We start from the raw sequence: 21,975 nt of genomic DNA, 5'->3' as shown, positions 1-21,975 counted from the left end.
AGATTTTAAGTTTGGGGTTAATTAGGCCATTAGAGGAGCACTTGTATGCCATAGTCTTGGTCTGCCAGCTGGGATAGCACTGCGTTACAATGATTGCATGCACACTTGAGTCAGCATGGCGACTGTGGAACACTTTGTGGCTTCTCCCTCTAATAATAAATATTAGATCTCAATAATCAAATAATGAATAATAAAATAACAGTCAAATATGAACAGATGAGTTGAGACCTGAGGGTTTTGGTGTTTCTGGAAACCTTCACCTCTTGCCCAAAAAGTTTGAGCATGATGTGGAGTCGTTTTATGCACCGTTTGAGCGTGTGGCCGACACGCGTAATTGGCCAAACTCTGCGCGCAATCCAGTGTGTTTTGACGGGCAAGGCACAAGGTTTATTCAGTGTTAAATGCTGTTGATGGGCAAAAATATTCTTGTATTCATTTGGCGGTGGTGAAATCATATGTCCCTGAGGCATACCGGCAAAGGTTTAGGTTCTGGAAAAGGGGAGAGAAACAGAGTCATCTTGAGTTAGCATTTATTTTAACCACCCATTTCACTCGTCTGGGGGGTAGCAGATTTTGATGGGTTATGTGATCTGGTGGTGCTGTAGCAATCAAAAAATGTGGTGACCTATATCAGAGAGCAGGAAGCACGGAACGCGGCAGCTCCCGCTTATGATTGTCTTGATTCACCGTTTTCCGAGGATATGTACGGTAAATGAGGTTTAAGACTGTAAATCTTAGGGAATGTTTTGTAACGTTTACACAAATTTAGATTACCCATTGATCTTGCCCTCCTCTCATCCCAAGGGGAGGAAACCACATTCTGTTAAAGTAACCCTAACCAACAGACATGACAGACCTCAATGTATGGTTCCTTACTACATTTTGAGCTTTAATGTTGGAAAAAATGTTGGAAAAAAACAACAACACATTGATCCCATAGAATGAAGAAACAGTTTCCATTTTAGTGGCTTTTAGGGATTAACAAGGATTAAGGATAAAAATTTAAATTGGCACACCCCCCCTACAGAAACGGATTTCTCATATAGATCTCACATAGATTGATGGACAGATGTGACCTTAATGAATTAGCAGTAATGAGCTTGTGCAATATCAGTGTTACTGTGCTACGCCAGTGGATGCTGTTGTCGAAGACGAATCGTCCTCGGTGATGCGTAGAATGTCGTGGAACTGGGAGAGGACGCGAATGGAGTGAGAGCCTTCCCAGAACACCTTCCCACAGCCGGTGCAGACGAAGAAGTGTGGTATTCTAGGCAGAATGGTGGGGGGGACCGTATGGAGCTGTATGGAAGCACCCCCAGGGAAGGTGAGAGTGTCAGGGTCTAGGACTGACACAGGGGCCCAGTGACACTTAGGGGCGTACCTGGGGAGGTCAGGGCTCTCACCACCAGAGGTCAAAGTGTCACTGTGCTCCACATCTTCCTGCGGAGTGCAGTCCAGTTCTGTGTGCCCAGAGTCCTTGTCTTGGAGAAGTCCTACAGAAAGAAAGGATAACTTATATGTATTTATTTGCAATGTATAGCCACATACACTGTATTTCAACATCTATAAGACAGGGCTGACCTGTCTCTTTGAGCATCCTGATCATGTCCTCTCTGGGCAGCGCCATGTACTGGTTACTGTTACACACCTAGAACAACATGGAGCATAAAGAATGTACTGGTTACTGTGACAATTGATTTTATTTGCTTTTAACCTGTGTGTTGATTTATTTTAGCTCGTATCCCACCTCTCCCATTGAAGAAGCCATTGTTGTTGTCATTTAAAATTGTAATGAGAACAACAATGGCTTCACTTGGAGATGTTAAGCTGTGTTTCCACTGGAATACTGGTACACTGCTGGGTAAAACATTAACATAAATTGCTGGCATAGGCAGGGGAGATTCATTCCCACATGCCCTCCCTAATGGTTAAGTACCGTTATGTGACTGTTCCCACGTTAGATTAATGTAATGGGTACAGTACTTAGTGATTGCGCAAGAGGTGCCCAAAAGCACGCGAGACTAGGCATTTGGGGATAAAATATGTATTTGGAACAAACAGAAACAATATCCATCTGCAGGCTGGAAGACCTAATTTTATTCTACTCTGGTCGCAGATCTCTCTCTTCCTCCTCCACTCCGTAAGCACACCACACTGTAATGAAAGGAGTTATGCTACTTTTAGGATCGTAGTTGGACACTCAATCTCCATGCAAAATACATTTTTCACCTTTCCCTTAGTTATGTCACGTCACCACTGTTCTTAGGAAGCATTTTGTTCATTGAACAGTTTTCACCACGGTTGCAGGCAGCCTCTCTCACCCAGTAAACAAGAGAGCACAGAATCTGCCAGCAACATACCACGGGCAATTTAGAAGAACGGTTGTCTGCAGAGGTTAGGAGGTATAACGCTCTCTGAGTGACAACAAACACAACCAGATGACAGTTAATGGAGAGAGAGAGAGTACACTGCTTAATGAGGTCACTGCTGAATTTGTTTAAAAATCTCAATTAACTGAAGGGACAATATTCTTTTCACTCTTCGCCTCACTAGGATCAGCATGCGTTTGATTTGATTGAGTTATACGTCATGATGACGGTTTGTTGGCTCTGACAGGATAAAGGCTGATCCAATTATCTGCAAAGCTACTTGCATCCATGATGCCCACAAAGCAAGACCAAAGACCAAAGCATTTGCCAATGCACACTCGAGTGAAGTTAAATCTGTAGTCTGGCTTTGCCAGGCTGGTATGTGTCTGCTGTTCCTCAAACTGCTCCCTCCCCATGAGGCTGTGCTTCTGGTGGAGGTGACCACCAACAGGATGACACCAAAAGGGTGTGTGAGGAAAGCTGTCCTCTTGATACAACTTTTGCTTTAGTATTATATGTCACACTATACACAGTAAACCAGACCACCTGTGATATGTTGGAACATGGTCGACACGTGACCTTGAACCTATAAGTTTGGCCATCTGGAAAATTGCAGATTCATGAACCTCACTATTAACACAATTCTTCTTTAGAATGATCACATACAATATAAATGAAATAAAACCAAATGAAATGCAAAACGTAAATTCTAGATTCTGGTTCTATGCAGGAACCTTTTGTGAGTTCCACTGCATTCTCTTTGGTGAATGCGAACTTTTATGGACCATGCATTTTGTAATTAGGCTGGTGGTGACAGCGTTCACTCGGTCACCTTTACTGAAAAACAAAAACGGTTGCATTTATTCAAATAAGAAATATTTTAAAATATCCGTCTTGGCATTATAATGTAAATGTTTACATTTCAAATGTTTAGAATTACTAGCATATCCTGTGGGCCAACATGGGCAAACATTTTCAAGTTAGGCAATTAGCATATCCAGAGTGACTTAACAAGTGTGAAGTCAACAAACGACAGGGTAAACAGTCACATAAGCAGAGTGAAAACAGAACAATGTGCCTCAAATATTAGGAAAACATTGAAACAAATGTATAGAACGGACATTTCCATTCATAGCAGTGCTGTGCTTCCATGTCAAACAAAGCAGACATCGGTACATGGAGGCCTCCATGATGCATAATTATGTTGGTACGTTGGTTATATGGTATCAGCATACAAAATTTCAACGTAGGGCGCTTATGACCCGTCTATACCTTTACAGTATATAAGTAGGGCTCTTATGACCTGCTTTTATATACTCCCATAGACATACCCAGGCCGAGTACTGTGTGTGTGTGTGTGTGTGCGTGTAAGACACAGTAGTTACACCTCAGTATCATTCACACATGGCCCTTTCTGTGTTAAAGGTCTCTCTGTTAACACATTGCCAGCCCCAACACACAGACGCGCACACACATACAGACACCCAAGCCCAGAGTGGCCTGTAAGCCATCCTGACAGCATGTCAGTGCTAAAAGCCTTGTCAACACACCTGAGCACCGCCCAGCAAACAGCATTCCATTTAGGGGAGGGCTGTAAATCCACACACACACACACACACACACACACACACACACACACACCCCCCCCCCCCGACTGGGTCTCTGAATGATATGATATTTAGGACAGCAATTTTATAAATGCCATTTTTACTAAGGCGAAATACAGTAGCTGATCTACAAGCTCACAACGCATCATGATGCGACGTGTTGTGAGCTTGTAGATTTGCTATTCTGTCATCCTAATTGTAAGCCTAACCTCAAAAAAACGTTTTTTTAAACCATAAAACTACCATTTCTCTTGTGAGGACCAGGAAAATCGCACGCACGCATCTCTCTTTCTTTGCCTGGAGAAACTGTAAAACTATAAATCAGAGAAAAGTCATCATGTAAAAACGGGTGTAATTTTTCCTCTCTCTTGGTGTATCCAGAGTTCGTTCCTGTGGTATCTGAGGTCTCACCAGGAGAGCAGCTAGACCAGTGGTTCTCAAACCTTTTCATGTCATGGACCCCCAAAATCAAATGTATTTGCCCCCCCCCCCCCCAAGATTTGCACTACTTTTCAAAAATAGCAGATCTACAAGCTCATAGCGTGGCACTCAGTGCCACGCTATGAGCTTGTATATCTGCTATTTTTGAACAGCCAAAGACATATAAAAGGTTAAAGTGGTTAAAATAATTGTGATGTGCTATATTAACACATTTTGCTGGGGACCCCCTGGAACCCCCCCCCCCCCAAGGACCCCTGGGTGTCCCCAGACCCCACTTTGAGAACCAATGCGCTAGACAGTGGAGGGAGTGGGACTGGCAGAGGTGTCATCTCTGTCTGCAAGACTAGAGTTTTTTTCTGTCAGTACATTCTGTAAGTACACTGTATTCCACTTGGAAGATGAATATGTATGACATACACACACACACACACACGGAAATATTGTGTGGCCCGTGCAACAAGTGTGCATAAAATACACACTACACATGCTCACAATGCACACAAGGCTTACACAGTGTGGCTTCAGCCAGGAAAACAGACTGACTATTTACTCAGCTCAAAGTTTCCCAGGGTTGAGCAAGTCAAAACCTGCTCTGTACTCAAAAAGCTAAGCCATGGACAGGCGCGTGCTGACTCTACCTCACACACTCACACACACACACACACACACACACACACACTGTCCTTTTGTGTACACTCACGCATGCACGCGCGCACGCACACACACACACACACACACACATTTTAATGCATCCTAGATTGTAAGTTTGTAACAATAGTTTTAAGTTAACTATACAAAATGCATCGGTCTTACAATGTTACACTAAATAGATGAATTAAATAGACAAAAAAGATTTAAAGGGGTAGTTCACCCCAAAAATAAATACTTTTTTTCTATCGATTATTCACCCCATGGAGACTTGAATTCATGGATATGTTTTTTGTTTTTGTCGCATTCCTAAGCCAAAATAATTTGATGACCAGCGGACCGGTAGGAACCGATGCCGGAACCGGAACCGCTGCTGGTCACCAAATTATTGGCTTAGGAATGCGACAAAAACTAAAAAATATCCATGAATTCACGTCTCCATGGGGTGACTAATACAAATGGAATTTGTGTACCCTCTCAGAGTTAAACTAACACTGAGGATCTACAGTGTAGATTGGGGTCCCAGAGATAAAATAATAATAATAATAATAATAAATTGTATCAAATAGGGATCACTGGCCAAATGCATTTCAAACTGCGGGTCCTTGAAATTCAAAAGGCAGAGAACTACCAAATTATATAGCATGGTCAATAGACATATCCAAATATTTTCCAGTGATATTAACAATCCTATTTAGATTATCTGGATTTGTGGGCAATCAATGTTGTCCAGACCCCTTTTGGATGAAAATGACAACATCCAAGTAAGGGTGCAGCAGTTAATCGAACTAATCAATTAAAACGATTATAAAAAAGTTATATACACAATCAACTGTTTTCTCAATTGTTTCACAACACCGTTGTATGACAAAATATAAAATAGGACTTAAGAGTTAATCAAACTAACTGATTTAGTCATTTCGCCCTTATGAGAACCTTCCGAGGTCAAAACATGTTGGCAGTTGTCTTTTCATGACTTTTCTTCCTTTTTACTCCCGAGTGGCCGGATCTAACTGATTAAGTTGATTATAAAAAAATCTATTGTAATTTATTCATGTCAACGCGTTATTGTATAATAATAAATATGAGAAAGTATCCCAAACTTTGCGCTTTTCGATTATTCAGTTAATCAAAAAAAGTCATTGATAGAATAATCACTAAGATAATCGATAGTGCAGCCCTAGTGCTTTTACTTTTCTCTCTCCTTTAGTACACCTCCCGCATTCTCACACTCCGTGAGGCCGTGCCAGATAAAGAATGCTCCTTGTCGTGACAACAAAGGCTATCTAAAAGTGTGATACTGTGTTTCAAAGGATGGGAGGTGGTGGAAAAACAGAAAGAAGAGAAAGGGGTATAGTGGCAAGGAGGGAGGGAAGAGGGAAAGGGGAGGGTTGGAGACATTTCCCGAATGCTTGTGTGCGTGCACGCACACACACACACACACACACACACACACACACACACACACGCACACACACACACACACACGCACACACACACACGCACACTCACACTCACACACAGGGTCTGTAGGCTGCTCCCATGGGAAAACCCTAGTTTGATCTAAAGGGGTGGGACTTCCAGGCCTGTTTGGAGTCACATGGTCAGAGTGGCTGGCCAATCGGGCAATGGTGATTTGATTCAAAGTGCAAAGGAGTCAGGTAAGCAGCAACGTGGGAACTGGGGGGGCACTGGCCCAGTGGCTTAGGGCTCATCGTTACATGTCATGGATTTAATTGCCCATTGTCTATTTTAAAACAGTGCTATGCTCAGTGTGAATTATTTACAAAGATCAAAAGGGTTTAAGTTGTTCATAACATAAATGTATATAGACGAGGTACATAGACAAGTGAAATCGATAGAAGTTAATTTGTACAGTATGTAAGCCTTCGGCTTCTTGTACATTTCCCACTTCTGCTAAAGATATTATAATTGCCTTAAGAGTTTTATCATACCTGCTGTTGTACCTGTATTTTAACTTTATTTCTATCTATTTCACATCTATATTATTATTAGCTGATTATTTTTTATCATTAATTCATGTATTTATTTAATTTTACTTCATTACATGTATGTAGTCCAGGGGTTCTCAAACTTTTTTATACCACGACCCCATATTATCCCCCTTTTTTCCCCCCGTTTCTTGATAAAAACAAGATTTTAGTTGCCAATGCGCGACCCCAACGGCACCTTCCCGTGACCCCACTTTGGGTCGCGACCCATAGTTTGAGAACCGCTGATCTAGTCTTGTAACTTAAAAAATATATTATCTTATTGGTATATTGTATTTTTCACAGTCTCTGCGGAACATGTCCCACCAACATATAAATCCCTCTCAAATAAACAAAACCATTGACTGTATAATTCTGTTTTGTATTGAGATTTATCAGGCAGGTATGTAGAATTTGAGACATATTAAGATGAAATAAACATTTAGCTATTCATCCCCAAAGGGAAATTCAGGTGTCATAGCAGTAAGAACAGTAGTATAACACTGGAGAGGTTCAGGTAAGGGTAAAATCATTTTTACACCAACATAGCACCTACGTATATGCATTTCTTTTTAAACTTAGGAATCCCCGCTAAGAATAAGAGATTGACTCCTTTCCCGATGCAACTCAAGTATGCCTTTCAGTTGCCTTTTCCCTGGTGTGTCATGCTTGACATCATATACACACCAGATCATATGGGAACAAAACTTGCAACAGGAATAAAAAGATGTCAATGATCGTTAGAAATGAGTGTGTTCCATAGACTGTAAAAAATACAAGTGCATTCTCTGCCTCACTCAGGGTCATGCTGTCCAGAAACAATATGCAATTACAATTATCCAAACCGATGACAATTGTTTTGGGATTGCTTGTGATTATGAAAAAGTATGGTGCCAGGTTATAATAGAGGATTCTATGATTACAAAAAGGGTTCAAATTACTTTGAACAAATTAGTTTTACGTGTGTGAAAATAACTGTACTGTGCTCTCATTATTTCCTCTCCCCTCGAATCAGAAGCTCTCTTATAGCATCGTGCCAGAAAAGGGGTGAAAATTTGCATCTACCAGGGGTTATGTCTCCATCACTGCCAAACGGAGCAAAAGACAATGAATTCCCGTGCATACAGCAGAGTCATTTATGCCGGGAAATAATGCTTTCCCACTAAAGACAAAAAACAGATGTTAGTAGGTGCTAGTGAGAGTCAAGAACCAAACCAACATAAATAAGAATAGAAATAAAAATAAACACACACACGCTCGCACGCACACACACATTTTTACACAGCCACGCACCTAGATACTGGGTCTCTGAATGAGCAAACAAAATGTACACACTGCAACACGTGAATTTCGGTGCATGACACCCACACACAAATAAGTATAACTGGACCACTACCACCTGACAGCAGGCCGAACCTGGAACACTACTCCTAACAGCAGCCTGCACCTGGAACACTACCACCTGAAAGCAGGCCGAACCTGGACCACAGCAGAGCCTGTCTTGGCTTGACATCACACATAACTTCTGACACACCTCACCTCAACCCACACATACTCACTGCACAAGTGTTCATTCACGCATGCACACCTGGCATGCGCGCACGCACACCTGCATGTGCGCACACATGTACACACACACACTCACACACACACACACACACACACACACACACACACACACACACACACGTAAGCGTAAATGTACACACCCTTCACTGACTCACCACATACCCCATCATTACACCTGCATGACACATACAAAATGGAAGTCACATCATTTCCTTTTCCCACAGACACAAAGTAGGCTATAAAGTGTGTGTTAGAATGTATGACTGTACGAAGCCAATTTTGAAGCCAGTTGTGAGGGATATTAAATTAAATTCAAAATAAAATTATTATAAACTCAATTATGCATTTACTTCATTAATTCCTTGATCTAAGCCAGACCTTGTGACTAACTCAATTCTGCAATTATCCCAATTCTGATGCAGTCACATGATCACATGTTTCCCAGGCAGGCCCACTTGTCCACTAAACATAGGCTATGTTTGTAGACCCAGGGTCATGAGATAACATATGGTATATCATAACAAAAGCCATTTGGTGGACGCTTTTATACAAAGCCACATAGCATCATGAGCATACATGTTTGGCATCGGTGGTCCCACAGGGAATTCTAAGCCCCTTGGCAGCATATGTGCTGCAGGGGTTAATACAACTGAACACTCCAAGCTTACTCATCAATGTTTGCTACATACTGTATAAGAAGAAGAAGAAGAAGTGACTATTGAATTTGCTTTTCATTAATATAGAAACCAGTACAAGACCTATTCCTATGCAACAGCATAAATAAATTCAAGTAGCTCTGATAAATATCAGTTCCATTAACCCATTGAGACCTGAAGCCGATTCTACATGTCTCCTAAATCCCAACAGTTTTCTGAAAAACTGATGTTTCTATGTCAGTGGTGCTCAATCTTTTTCATGTCAAGGACCCCCAAAATTATATATATTTGGCCGCAGACCCCCATTAAAATATTTTGTTCCAGGGACCCCCAGAAGCAAAGATTTGAGTTAAAAATGTTCGCTTTAAAAATATATATATTCAAAGATTTGCACACATTTTCACGATTTTTCAAAAATAGCAGATCTACAAGCTCGTAGCGCGGCACTCGGTGCCGCGCTATGAGCTTGTAGATCTGCTATTTTTGAATAGCCCAAAGTGTAAAATAATGCTTTTTAGCTCAAATCTAAAAATGACAGTTCCAGGTCTTAATGGGTTGGAAACAGTCTTGAGGTCGATTAGAGACTGGGGGCCCTATTTAGGCGATCTACGACGCACGGTCTTAAACACGGGGGTTTGTCCACACCAATAAGAAGCAACTGCGCTTTCATCATAGCATACTGTTAATTAAACGGCGGATGAAATTTGACAACGGGTATCTATGGGAGCATTAATAATGTGATATAATGATGTCGGGAGACGCGGGGGAAACAAAAGCTCTCTGCAGTGAATAACTGCGGTAAGACTCACCGTAGTCCAATGTCTCGTGTCCAAGAGACATCTATAATATGTTGATATTAACTTAATATTCACTTGCTCATTCTCAGTTAGGTAATTTTTTAAACTGCATATTAAAGCATGACAGAGACGCAAGCGGGAACACACTCTGTGCACCCTGGGAGCCCCATTTAGATATTGATTATGATGACCTTACTGTAGCTACAAAGACAGATAATGAATGCTAGGAGGCTATGGATTCACAACATTCTTACATGACAAGAGGTATTTGAACATACAGCCTTTCTATCAACAATAACATTTAGGCAGGTTACATACTGAAATAAATGCATGTCTTTTTCTCTCCCTTTATCTCCCTCTCTCTCCTCACCACTCATCTTTCTTTGGAGATTCATAACAGCAGCAATTTCTTGTTTTTATTCTTATTAAAGTGATTAATGAAGAATCAAGTGCTTGAATAATACCGGATCTCCGTTCGAGCACAAAAATGATTTACGTTTGTTGTGGTATGGGCTACTTACCATATCACTGAAAGTGAGTGTTGGGTTTAAATCGGATGTATTTTGATTGCAATCAGTGTGCGCATTGTGAATCTACCCAGGTGCATCTTAATCACAGTATTGTGCTGTATTGTATTGTAAGGAAATAACTGTGCCATCACTGCGCATGCTGATAAGACCATCTTGAAGCTGGACGTATCGCAAATTCTGTGCCTAAAGACAGCAGTGTGCCCTGATTGCGCCAGATCATTTGTTATCTAGACAATGGAGAAGTAAAATGACAACTGCGTCGATTTGAAGATAGCAATGACATTTGCGCCAGGATATTAAAATATATAACCTTAACCCTCAAAATTAAAATATAAAGTAATACTCATTTACATAGGCCTAATATACATAGGCCATTTACATAGTTGTACTGTAAAGATGTTTGGTGACTGTATTATGCAGTGCTTCAACCACTTTAATAAGGGAACCATGAGCAAAGAAGACAGTCGCTTGTTGGGTAGCTGAACCCATGGCTGAACCACACTATACTTTAGCTCAAAATGCATAAGCCACCATGTGTAAAACACAGGGTTAACGGCTGGGCCACGACCAGGAGGATATAATAGTCTAGAAAGAAAAAGTACTACGCAAGCAGATACATATTTTTTCTCCCAAAAATGATCAATAGCCTTTTAATATATCACTGTTATTTCTATATAATACTCCAATATGCAATAAACAACAGAATATTAGTGTAATAATTTGTGTGCAAACTCAATTCAATGTTCACACACCTGAACGTTTTCCAGAACCCTCCCCAAAGTGAAAATTAACCACCCACAAATATGAAAATGCATTTTTGCGAACGCAGCGGAAGGAGGCGCGCCGCGCAAAGTGGAGCTTACTATGAAACCCTGCTCGGGTTGTGTGTGTGTGTCTCTGTGTGTGTCTCTGTGTGCACTGCCTGTGTGCAGCCGCGCCCCCATGTGACTCACGCTCGCATTGGCTGCTGACAGATCTCAGAGTGGAGCTTACTATGAAACCAACCCGATCGCCCCCCAAACACGGTGAAATAGCACGGATTGACAGACGGCAATTCCGTGCATAGATGACTAGGAACTCAGAAACTCCGTGCATAGGAGAACCATATCCCCCCCCATTAACTTCAATACGAGGCGGAGGCAGTCACGTGACTTTCTCTCTACGCTCTCCCCATCACGGTGAAATAACACGGATTACAAGTCCGGAAATACACAACATTTTCGAGCTGCGTTCGCTTCCCGCGTTCGCACGTCTTACTTGTTGTAGAATACATACACACAGAAAATGGACATGCCATGACAGTCCTTCAAACTATCATATATACAAAGACCATACCTGATTACGCGCGCACACGCACACACACACACACACACACACACACACACACACACACACACACACACACACACACACACACACGTCATGGGAGAGACGCTACTAGATGATTTTGCTCAACGTTCATTGTTGCTGGTGCATATTTCACCCTCATCCCCTTCACTTCTCTTCCCTTCGTTTTTTCTCCCAGGCAGCAAGGCACGCAGGGAATGTTATTGTAATGCAGAGTGATTCATCCAGGACTGTAAATATTGACAGTGGTGATGGCTGCTGCTACTGCTGCTATACGTAGGTCTGTTCTGGTCTGAGAGGGAACCCAGACTGAAGGCAATAGAAGCAACATTTTCAGATTATGTTGTTTTATTATTATTATTAATACTAGTCCATACCCGGTGAAGTGCGCAGGCGAAAGTAGTTGCAAACGTGGGGTTATGCCGTGTCCCGTCGGGTTGGTCTCACCACGATTTTGGCCTCACCGGAGGTTTGTGGAATTATAGGAGGATGAATGCACAGGCTGTCAAAATACAGGATTTAAACTTTTGTCATCCCACGAAGGAATAGCAATTTAACCGCCCCATTTTTAATACAGACATTTGTAGGAACATGTGAATACCTTAACATTTACGATGGGACATTGCAAAATAGGTTAAAAAAAATTGCACATATTCGCCCCCCACCCCCAGTGCTGGATGGGCTTTGTGACCAGAGTCCTGAGCTGCAGTGATGCATGAGGTCACAGATGGGGCTAGGTGCTCTGATATCTATCTGGTAGTGGTATTGACACCGCAAATGACAGTGGTCTCTGGAACAAAGGGCCGAAGGCACATTGAAATAGTCCACTGGCTGTTATCAGATGCACCACACACTCATCAGCCGATGTATATGGTTATGTGTGGTTATCACAAACACACACACACCAATGGCAATTGCCTTTTTTTATAACAAAGACTGGTAAATATAATTCCCACCATACATCCTGGGTGGTCAAATAAACCAATTTGTCATCATTATCACCGAAAATCAGACACATTTCGAACCGTCTGTGAATCGGTCCATTGCAGAGCTTGCAGTGACATAACCCTATACTCACTGTTTCAGGCATCGCTTGTCAGTGGAAAAGTGGTATTTTCAGACCATTTAACAATTTAGGCGTTAGTCGACGCTCATCATTTGTTGTGCACCTGCTTGTGAGATAGAATGGCTAAACTTTCTTTTCTTGCCTACATATTTATGGCTGAACAATCTTTTCTTAGCCTACATATTTTGGTTCTAACACTAATAGAAATATCATCTATGATTTGAAGGTCAGCCCTGGACTGATCAATAGCACAAACGCAAATTGAGACTCTATTACACTGAGGATTAATATTTCCTGGGGATCGTCGATCAGACTCAGAAGAGGAGAAGCTTATGTGAAATCATTAATATAAAAAATGAGGTTATTTGTTGTTATTCTGAAGAAATAATAATATAATAAACTAATGATGCAAAATCAGTACAACTTTGGTTGAGAAATCATTAAGCATGCAGTCACACACCCCAAATCCCAAAGATTTTAATGTAGGCTCATTAATCTGCTGCTGTTCAAATAGTTTTTCATACAATTCATAATGCTGTAACCTATGTTGTTAGGCTACATTGTAAAACGCACACCTGCTTGTAATTCATTCATTGAAAATTGATATGGCCGTTTTCTATACCATATGCCTGGTAAACTGTAATCCTTCCAGATATTCTGTCCGGCAGTTTTAAATCACACACACACCCATAAGGATGAGCAATGGGAGGTTGAGATGAAGGCAAATAGAGGAGAGGCCAAGGGCCCAGGGTTAAGTGGCAATAATGACACTGGATAAGACGTCTCTGTGTGTGTGCGTGTGCATGTGCATGTGCGTGTGTGTGTGTGTGTGTGTGTGCGCGGGCGTGCGCGTTTGTGTGAGAGACTCTGAAGCTTGATGCACTTCAAAGAGTTTCAGGGAGTGCCTGTTTCGTCGGGAGACACAGAGGTGGAACATACCGACGGAAAGAAAAGGAGAGTGAAAGAAAACAGAGAAAGAGAGAGAGAGAGGGAGAAGGAAAGAAAAAAGAAGGAGAGTTCTGAAGGAGGGGGTTAAAGAGGAAGCGGTACAACATGTCGAACAAAGGCTCAAGGGAAAGAGAAGAAGAGGTGGAGGATGGTAGAGGAGGGTGGGTTTGGGAGATGGGGTTGGAGGTACGCGGTAGGGTTGCAGTGGTCGTACTGGGTTGTGTGAGTGTGTGTGTGTGTGTGTGGGGGGGGGGGGGGGGTTCAGTGAGGTGAAAACCAATTGAAAGAACGATCATGAGAGTTCCTGTGTCATAGACCCCTTTAATTCCTCTTCTGCTCTCCTTTCCTCTGTCCCCTTGCTCCCTCTCTCTTTCTCTGCGACTAGCCCCGGCAAATTCCCAAAGGGCCAGGGGCAGTCCCCTTTCAGTCTCCAGTGACACAGTAATTAGAAGTGTGGGAACTGAATCCGTGCCTCTTTCTGAGCAACACCCCCCCCTTCCCCCTTCTTTTTGGTGCCCCTCGCCCCCCCAAACCAGCTCCCGGCACTAGCCTCTCCCTCCACCCCCACCTCCTCTCCTTCCTCGCTGCACCCCACCTCATCTCAGGACCCCCCCTCTCCCACCTCCACCTCCTCCTCCAACCCCCTGCAGAAGTCTCATAGGCCTCTACTGATATTCATGGGAGCTATTTGGGGCGCGCACACACACACACACACACACACACACACACACACACACACACACGCACGCACGCACGCGCACACACACACACACACACACAGCCCCAACCCCTTTACCCCCAACACCAAGCCACAGAGTCCCTATCTCTCAGAACAGAGTAACGCTGTCTCTCCCGCTCTCTGTCAAGCCCCCCACCACCACCACCCCCCTAACCCCCTTCCCTATCTCTGAGCCGATAACCATGGGAACTGCAGCACTGTGGGAACGGGCCACCAGTTGACCAAAATAGACAGCAGGAAAATGGAGGGAAAGAAAGAAAGAAAGGGTTCCCTGCATCCAAGGAGGCCTCTGTGTGTGTGTGTGTGTGTGTGTGTGTGTGTGTGTGTGTGTGTGTGTGTGTGTGTGTGTGTGTGTGTGTGCGTGCGCGTCTATATGTAGGGGGTTGAAAGGATTGTCCAGATAGACAGGTACTCATTCGCTACAGTCACTTCTAATAACAGGCAAGACACTGGAAGTTAATACATGGATGTACAGCTTTGGTTTGACCAGGTGGGCTAAGCTCAAACATGATGTTCACACATATACGTGTAAACTAGGGGTGGGACGATATGGGTATCTCACAATACGATATCTGTGGCGATATTAGGCCCTCGATAACAATATCACGATATTCGATATATTGCGATATCACAATATATTGCATGAAATTTCACCAACGATATATCACGATTGTCCTTGTATTCAATTCATAAACACATAAAATAGCACCAAACAGTTCAAAATCATCATCACACAAATACAGAGTCGGAAAAACAACGTATCACAAACGGAAAAAATAATAATTTTATATCGATATTCTTCGGCAGTATATCGATTATTTATCGCGGGATGAAGTATCGCGATATATCGCGATATCGATATATCGTCCCACCCCTAGCGGAAACTAAAGAAAAAAAGAAGGGGAAAAAAGAAAGAAAAGAAAACCCCCACAAAAAACAAACAAACCCAGCAGCAGTGGTCTAGTCAAGCAGCTACACCCATGACGACAAATATACACCCCAACAGTAAAATAATACCACTTCATCATCACACCCACACCCAGTAACACCCTCCTCCATAAGCACGCGCACACACACACACACACACACACTAAAAACATTAGAGAAAAGCAGTCTGGTCAGCAATCAAAGATCCACATTAATTGATCATATTCACGCGGTGGCCTTCTTGCTCTTATGTCATACTTGGGGATGGGAAACCAATCCCAACCATCGAACACGATGTAAGAGATAGATGATAGATAGATACCTATATTGATCCCGCGGGGGAAATTCAGGCACCAAAGAAAGCACCGCAGTAAAAGTTAGTTACAGATTCTTACAGTAGGTACAGAAGAAGAAACATCACGACAAATCACGATCAAACATTAATAAAAGTATAAAGACGTACTGTATACACCCATATACAATCATTCCGCCTGATGCAGAACAAGAAGAGAGTAGCAAGGCTAAGCCTATCTATGACATCATCAGCACAAACCAGCAACGTTACAAATGACAATAGAGTGGATGTTACAGTAGTCACACAACGCCATAATGCTACCGAGTCTCAGAAAGTAAATTACCGTCGCCCTCTGCGTGCGACATTATACATTCTCATAGCAAACGGTGCAAAGGACTGACAAAATGAAGAGCAAAATGAATATAGTAAAATGACGCAATGACACAAATCCAATGCCACTTTCAAGTACTTGTATATCAGAAAACAATAGAAAGCTACAAATACAAAATAATGATCTTATAACTCTGGCAAATGGTCTTAGCGTATTATTAATTATTCAACAACACAAGCTTAGGTCTTAGACTTCCTTAAACATGTACACAACACTCTCACACTATTTGGTTTTAGAATAATGGACTGTCCCCACCAAGCACCGTAACTATAAAGATATTGCTTTTAAAATCATGTATTTGCATCCTCAGTGGGTTGACCAATCTATCTAAAATTGTACATGGGCATTGATGCAGGGACTGACAAAGCTGATTTCAGATTTTTCTCAAATGCAAGCCGTTTATTACCATTTTTGCCATGGGCTATGGGATCTGTAGTCGAGGTCCCATAGGCCCAGTTACAGTATGCTGTGGCTTAATTGGTCGGTTGGGTGTCGGGATGAATGTGGTAGCGGTGTGTGATTTGGGCTCTGCTCTGGTTGGAGGTGGAGGGAGTGACTCACGGGAGCAGTGCCAGGGTTAATTGATCAGCAGGTGTTTCCACCTCTTTATAATAGAATGCTGTACCTAGAGTAGGGCCGTCACGATTACAAATTTAAGTTGACGATTAATTGTCACTCAAATAATTGCGATTAACGATTTCATTGTGTGTTTGGCATTGAACATTGGAACATATGAAGCCTTTTAGGCTTCGTAATCAAACATTTCACGGGGCAGATATGACAAATAACTGAAAAATACAAAGAAATTATTGAATATATATTTAATATTTATTATAAATGTAAAAAAGCAGAAATAGCTGATCTACAAGCTTTTTTTTGTGTGTGAAAATCTTTCAACATGGAAACGATTATCAACATGGAAATTATCTCAAATAATTGTGATTAGACGATTATGCAATAATTGTGACAGGCCTAACCTAGACTCTGGGCTATGAAAACCCACGAGAAAGAAGGTACAAAGTTATAAAGGACTTGGCAAGCAGCAGACCCAGCAAAGCTTGGCTATATAGACTTGGTACGCCGATATAATCCTGTGTTGTGGTTCATGTACGTGTGTAGTCAATAAAGCACAGAAGCCTTAATCACATAACCGTCTCATCAGCTGTGTCGGCAAGAACCCACGGAAGCACTAAGTATGGTACAGTGACCCCCTCTCCTCCCCAAGAGTTGAAATGCTGGCATGCAGTTCCTGTGAGAAAAACTGGTTCTGCTTTGGCGTGTGATAGGAGGAGGAGGAGGAGGAGAAAGAGGAGGACAAGCAAAGACGCAAGTAGAGCATCATCATCCTAATCTTTTATTTTTTTCACATACTCTGGGTATAATTTTCCATTCCATTTATATCCTGCTCATTTTTCAGTAGCCTGAATAAGTCCAAGAAAGAAAGTCTGAGGTCCTAGTAGGTCCTGGCTTTCTCTCTTGACCCCCCCCCCACCACCACCACCTCCTCTCTCTTTTCCTCATTTTTCTCACTTTGATTTCTCTCAATTTACTATTTCTATCAAAATATTTATCTAATTGTATTTTTTTTTGTCCATCATACGTCCATTTTTTGCCCATCCTCTGACTTCCCCTCTCTCTTTATTTCTGTTGGTCTCTCTCTCTCTCTCTTTCGCTCTCTCACACACACACCACTCCCTTGCTCTACTCTCTCAGGCCTTTCCCAGGCCAAGCAGCCTGACCTCCAGCCGTGTACCTCATAGCAAGCTTTGATGGTGGGGAGTGGTGGGGTGCATTGAACTGGTCCCACCCCACCACAACTTTCACTTTAATCTGTGTGTGTAAAGTCAAAGAAAAGGAGAGAGAGAATGACAGAGAGAACGTGTGTGTGTGTGTGTGTGTGTGTGTGTGTGTGTGTGTGTGTGTGTGTGTCTCTCCAAGCCAAGCCTTCCAAAGCAAACAGACTCCTAACCTCCCGATAGCATCACATCAGGCAGACTGCAGGCTTTGGGAAGAGCTGCAAGTAGACTGGGATATAATGCTGGACTCGCCTTCCATTCCCAAAAAACAGAATACAAACATATCATGCATGTGCGCGTACACACGCACGCACGCACACACTTGGATAAGATATATAACCACAGTATCGCAAGAGACCAGAGTCCTCACCCAACTACTCATAGGGACCTTAGGGGAGACCAGACATAGCTGGAACACTAGTAGCATGTTGAGCATTTAATAGTTTATGAAAACTGAAAGGAATGCCATTTCTCCATGCCCAAAATTGTCTTGAGCTAAAACCACAGCTGTTCAAATCAAAAAAACATTCTGTGCACATTCTGCTACAAACATTCGGTCAGCAATTCTACACAATGTTTCGTCCAAACAGATGAGCCAAAACCTTGAATCGGACACATCCCGTCGGCTGTTGGTCGGTTAATAATATCTTGTGTTTAGCATAGGATAACTATAACTCCATTCACACATGCTTGAAATGCTGCCAATTTACTTGTATATTTAATTTTGACGTCATGTGTGAACATGCTCCGATTTTGAAAGCCGGCATTCAGCTAAAAGCGGCCAAATAAAGCTTTTTTATACAATATCCAGGAAAGAGACCAGAAGTTCATATGAGTTAGAAATGTCATTGTTCTTACTGTTGCGAGTTTGAAACCATCCATAGCAGTGTAAAATCATGTAGCCAGGGACCAAGCAGGAGATAAAAAGACAAAGATCTGTATCAGGGGGTATAGGATTTGCTAGCCAGGACTCCCTCATTCCACAGGGAATGTTGGTATTGTAAAAATAAACCTGGGAAAGACCTGGCTTCTCTTCCTCTCATGCATTTGTTCACACGCTGAATGGGACCCACTGTGAAAACAAGTTCTGAAAAAATGCGAAAGTGATTTGCATGACACGCAAAAAGTAAATATCAAGATGGTACAGTTATCATCATATAGTTATAAAACTAATTCCTGTGCAATTAGAGAGGACCAAAATTAAGATTGGTTGAAAATGGGTGAAGTCAAGGCTCCAGTCCAGAGTGTGACCATTTTGGTCGCAAATGTGCGCCATCAAGTGCGACTAAATCTTTTAATTGGTTGCACCAGTGCGACCAATTAATATAATACTGAACCAAACCAGTAATACAGACAGTCAAAAAGGTTAGTCTGTAGCCCTGGAAATGCTCCTTTAAGTGGTTAATGATTTCCTGAACTATGGCACTGAGTAAAGTTATGACAGTTGACTGTGGAGGCTATGAGGAAAATGTTAAGAAAGCCTGATGTGCAAGAGAACCTTCCAGAGAACTGCATTTGCATTTGCATTTGCATTTGATGAACGCCAACTTGGCCAAAAAACATGGTTTTGTAGCTGAATAAGGAGTATATTAATGTTGTGCCCTTTTTGCTTTGTTCTTTTTATGTGAAGGCAACACCTAGACTGGCGGATTGACTCCACCATACATGTTTTGTGGATTTGACGGATAGAAAGTTTGCAGTGTCACGTGATATTCAAATGTGTTGAAGTTAATGCGAGTGATTATTCGCGTATCATAGATACGTAGGGATTTATTGTACTTGGCGTATGCACTGCATGCAGTTGATTTTTGTATATGCCTGTTATTTGTTAGCAGGTTCAAGAGACTTGTACACGGGTTCAAGAGACAGGGTTGGTTTGAAGTGTTGAGTATGGGAGAATGATCTAGCATGATTCACGGAGTAGGTCACATTTCACTATGGCAAGGCATTCCTTTACACCACTCCTTGACCACATTCACACACATATTCACACCACAAGGACCTGGAAGGTGAGAGGGGGCTGCTAGGGTTAGTTCTGTTTGAAATACAACTTTGTGCTTCCAGTGGTGCACAGGGACCCCTGCTTTTCTATCCCACACACACACACACAGATTTCAATATTGCATATATATCTGTATTTTGAATTATAGCGTCACTGGCTGATATAGGGTTTGTTTTCTCTGTAAGGAATGCTGGGACCCTCAGGAGACTGTTTAGAAGCATATGGCAATCACTCACAGCAGCACAGTCTGGCTGCACAGCTACTGTGCTCTGCAAAACATGAGAAACTTCCTCTTTCTGTGTGTGTGTGTGTGTGTGTGTGTGTGTGTGTGTGTGTGTGTGTGTGTGTGTGTGTGTGTGTGTGTGTGTGTGTGTGTGTGTGTGTGTGTGTGTGAGGAAGGCATCACTAAGTGGTTCCCTCTCTCCTCTCCCTAAGCGGGCAGAGGAAAGTGGACCCCCTCGAGTGCCTCTTTGGTCTACCCCCTTCCCCCAAAAGCTAAAATGTGCACGCGCCCGCACACACACACACACACACAGAGTGTGGTTTCTCCTCTGGAGGGAACATAAACAGGGCTGTCTGTCTGCGAGCGGAGAGCTAGTTCTCATGACATCACCACCCAGCAGGAATGCTCTGCTCTGCCTCGTCAAAACCCCTCCACCAGCCAGAAACGCGCGCGCACACACACACACACACACACACACACACACACACACACACACACACACACACAGTATGTAGGCACACACCATACGGGAACACCAATGTTGAATGATTTATGTATGTCTGTTTTCTTCACAAAAATTGCAAGAGAGTGAAACATGTACACACGCACACTCTTATTTGGACTTTTCCGTCTCTTTCATACATTTATTTTATCTTCTCTGGCATTTCCTTCCTGGGTTCTCTTTTCATGTTTCTTTTCCTCTTTTGCTTCCCCATAATTTCTTAAACGTACTCATATTTCTTGTCTGCACTGTCCTTAGGGTCAGACCGCACGCACGCACGCACGCACGCACGCACGCACGCACGCACGCACGCACGCACGCACGCACGCACGCACGCACGCACGCACGCACGCACACACACACACACACACACACACACACACACACACACACACACACACACACACACACACACACACACACACACACACACACACACACACACACACACACACACACACACACACACACACACACACACACACACACACACACGTGATAAAGTCATGTTCAACTACAAAAAGCATCTGTGTGTGTGCGTGTGTGTTTGCGCTCGCGAGTGTGCGTGCGTATGGAGGGGAAATTACGCACTGCTTCATTGTATTGGTGTTTGGAGGAAAAGCCCTATCGAAGGCTCGTTCCTTCTCACCTCTCTCCCCCTCTTTCCATCCGTCTTTTCCTTCATCCCTTCATTCCTCTGTTTCGAGATGCCTTTTCACGGCGCATTGTGAGCTTGTAGATATTGCTATTTTCGATGCACAACGCTGGAGCGCAACTAAGTATAAATCAGGCCTCAGCCTCCGTCTCGCTCTCCATTTTGTTGCTGGTGGAAACCTCATATGTCCAAAACTGTTCATTTTCAGGATTTAAATTCAAAAACAGCAGATCTACGAGCTCAAAACGCGTCGCATGGCAACAGGTTTTGAGCTTGCACATCTGCTATTTTTGATACTTTTGTGTGACACTCTAGTATGATCAAGTAGGGCATTCGTTTACCAAAAAAAAACATAAAAAGTTGAAATATGGAGATAAGAGGTTTCTGCCTGACAGCGGCAATTCCTTCTTTACTGCAACTCTCTGGTTCCTTCTCAAATCCAGTTTCCCTGTCTTCCTCTCTCTCTCTCATGCTAT

At 42.7% G+C, this 21,975-nt stretch overlaps 1 protein-coding gene across 1 annotated transcript in view; it reads right to left on the bottom strand.

Moving 5' to 3' along the window:
• Positions 1-436: 436 nt before the first annotated feature.
• exd3 (exonuclease 3'-5' domain containing 3) overlaps positions 437-21,975 on the bottom strand; it is a 47,690-nt gene continuing 26,151 nt past the window's right edge. The window contains exons 20-21 of the mRNA XM_080419115.1: positions 1,582-1,648; positions 437-1,493 (exon numbers count right to left, since the gene is read on the bottom strand). Coding sequence (XP_080275241.1) covers positions 1,117-1,493; positions 1,582-1,648 — 444 coding nt within the window. The 3' untranslated portion in view covers positions 437-1,116. The remainder of the gene's footprint in view (positions 1,494-1,581; positions 1,649-21,975) is intronic.

This window comes from Gymnoscopelus braueri, assembly GCF_963280865.1.
Source record: "Gymnoscopelus braueri genome assembly, chromosome: 22".
NCBI classification, from domain to species: Eukaryota; Metazoa; Chordata; class Actinopteri; order Myctophiformes; family Myctophidae; genus Gymnoscopelus; species Gymnoscopelus braueri.
The sequence above is the reverse complement of the archived record's forward strand: the minus strand, read 5'-3'. Positions and strand labels throughout refer to the sequence as shown.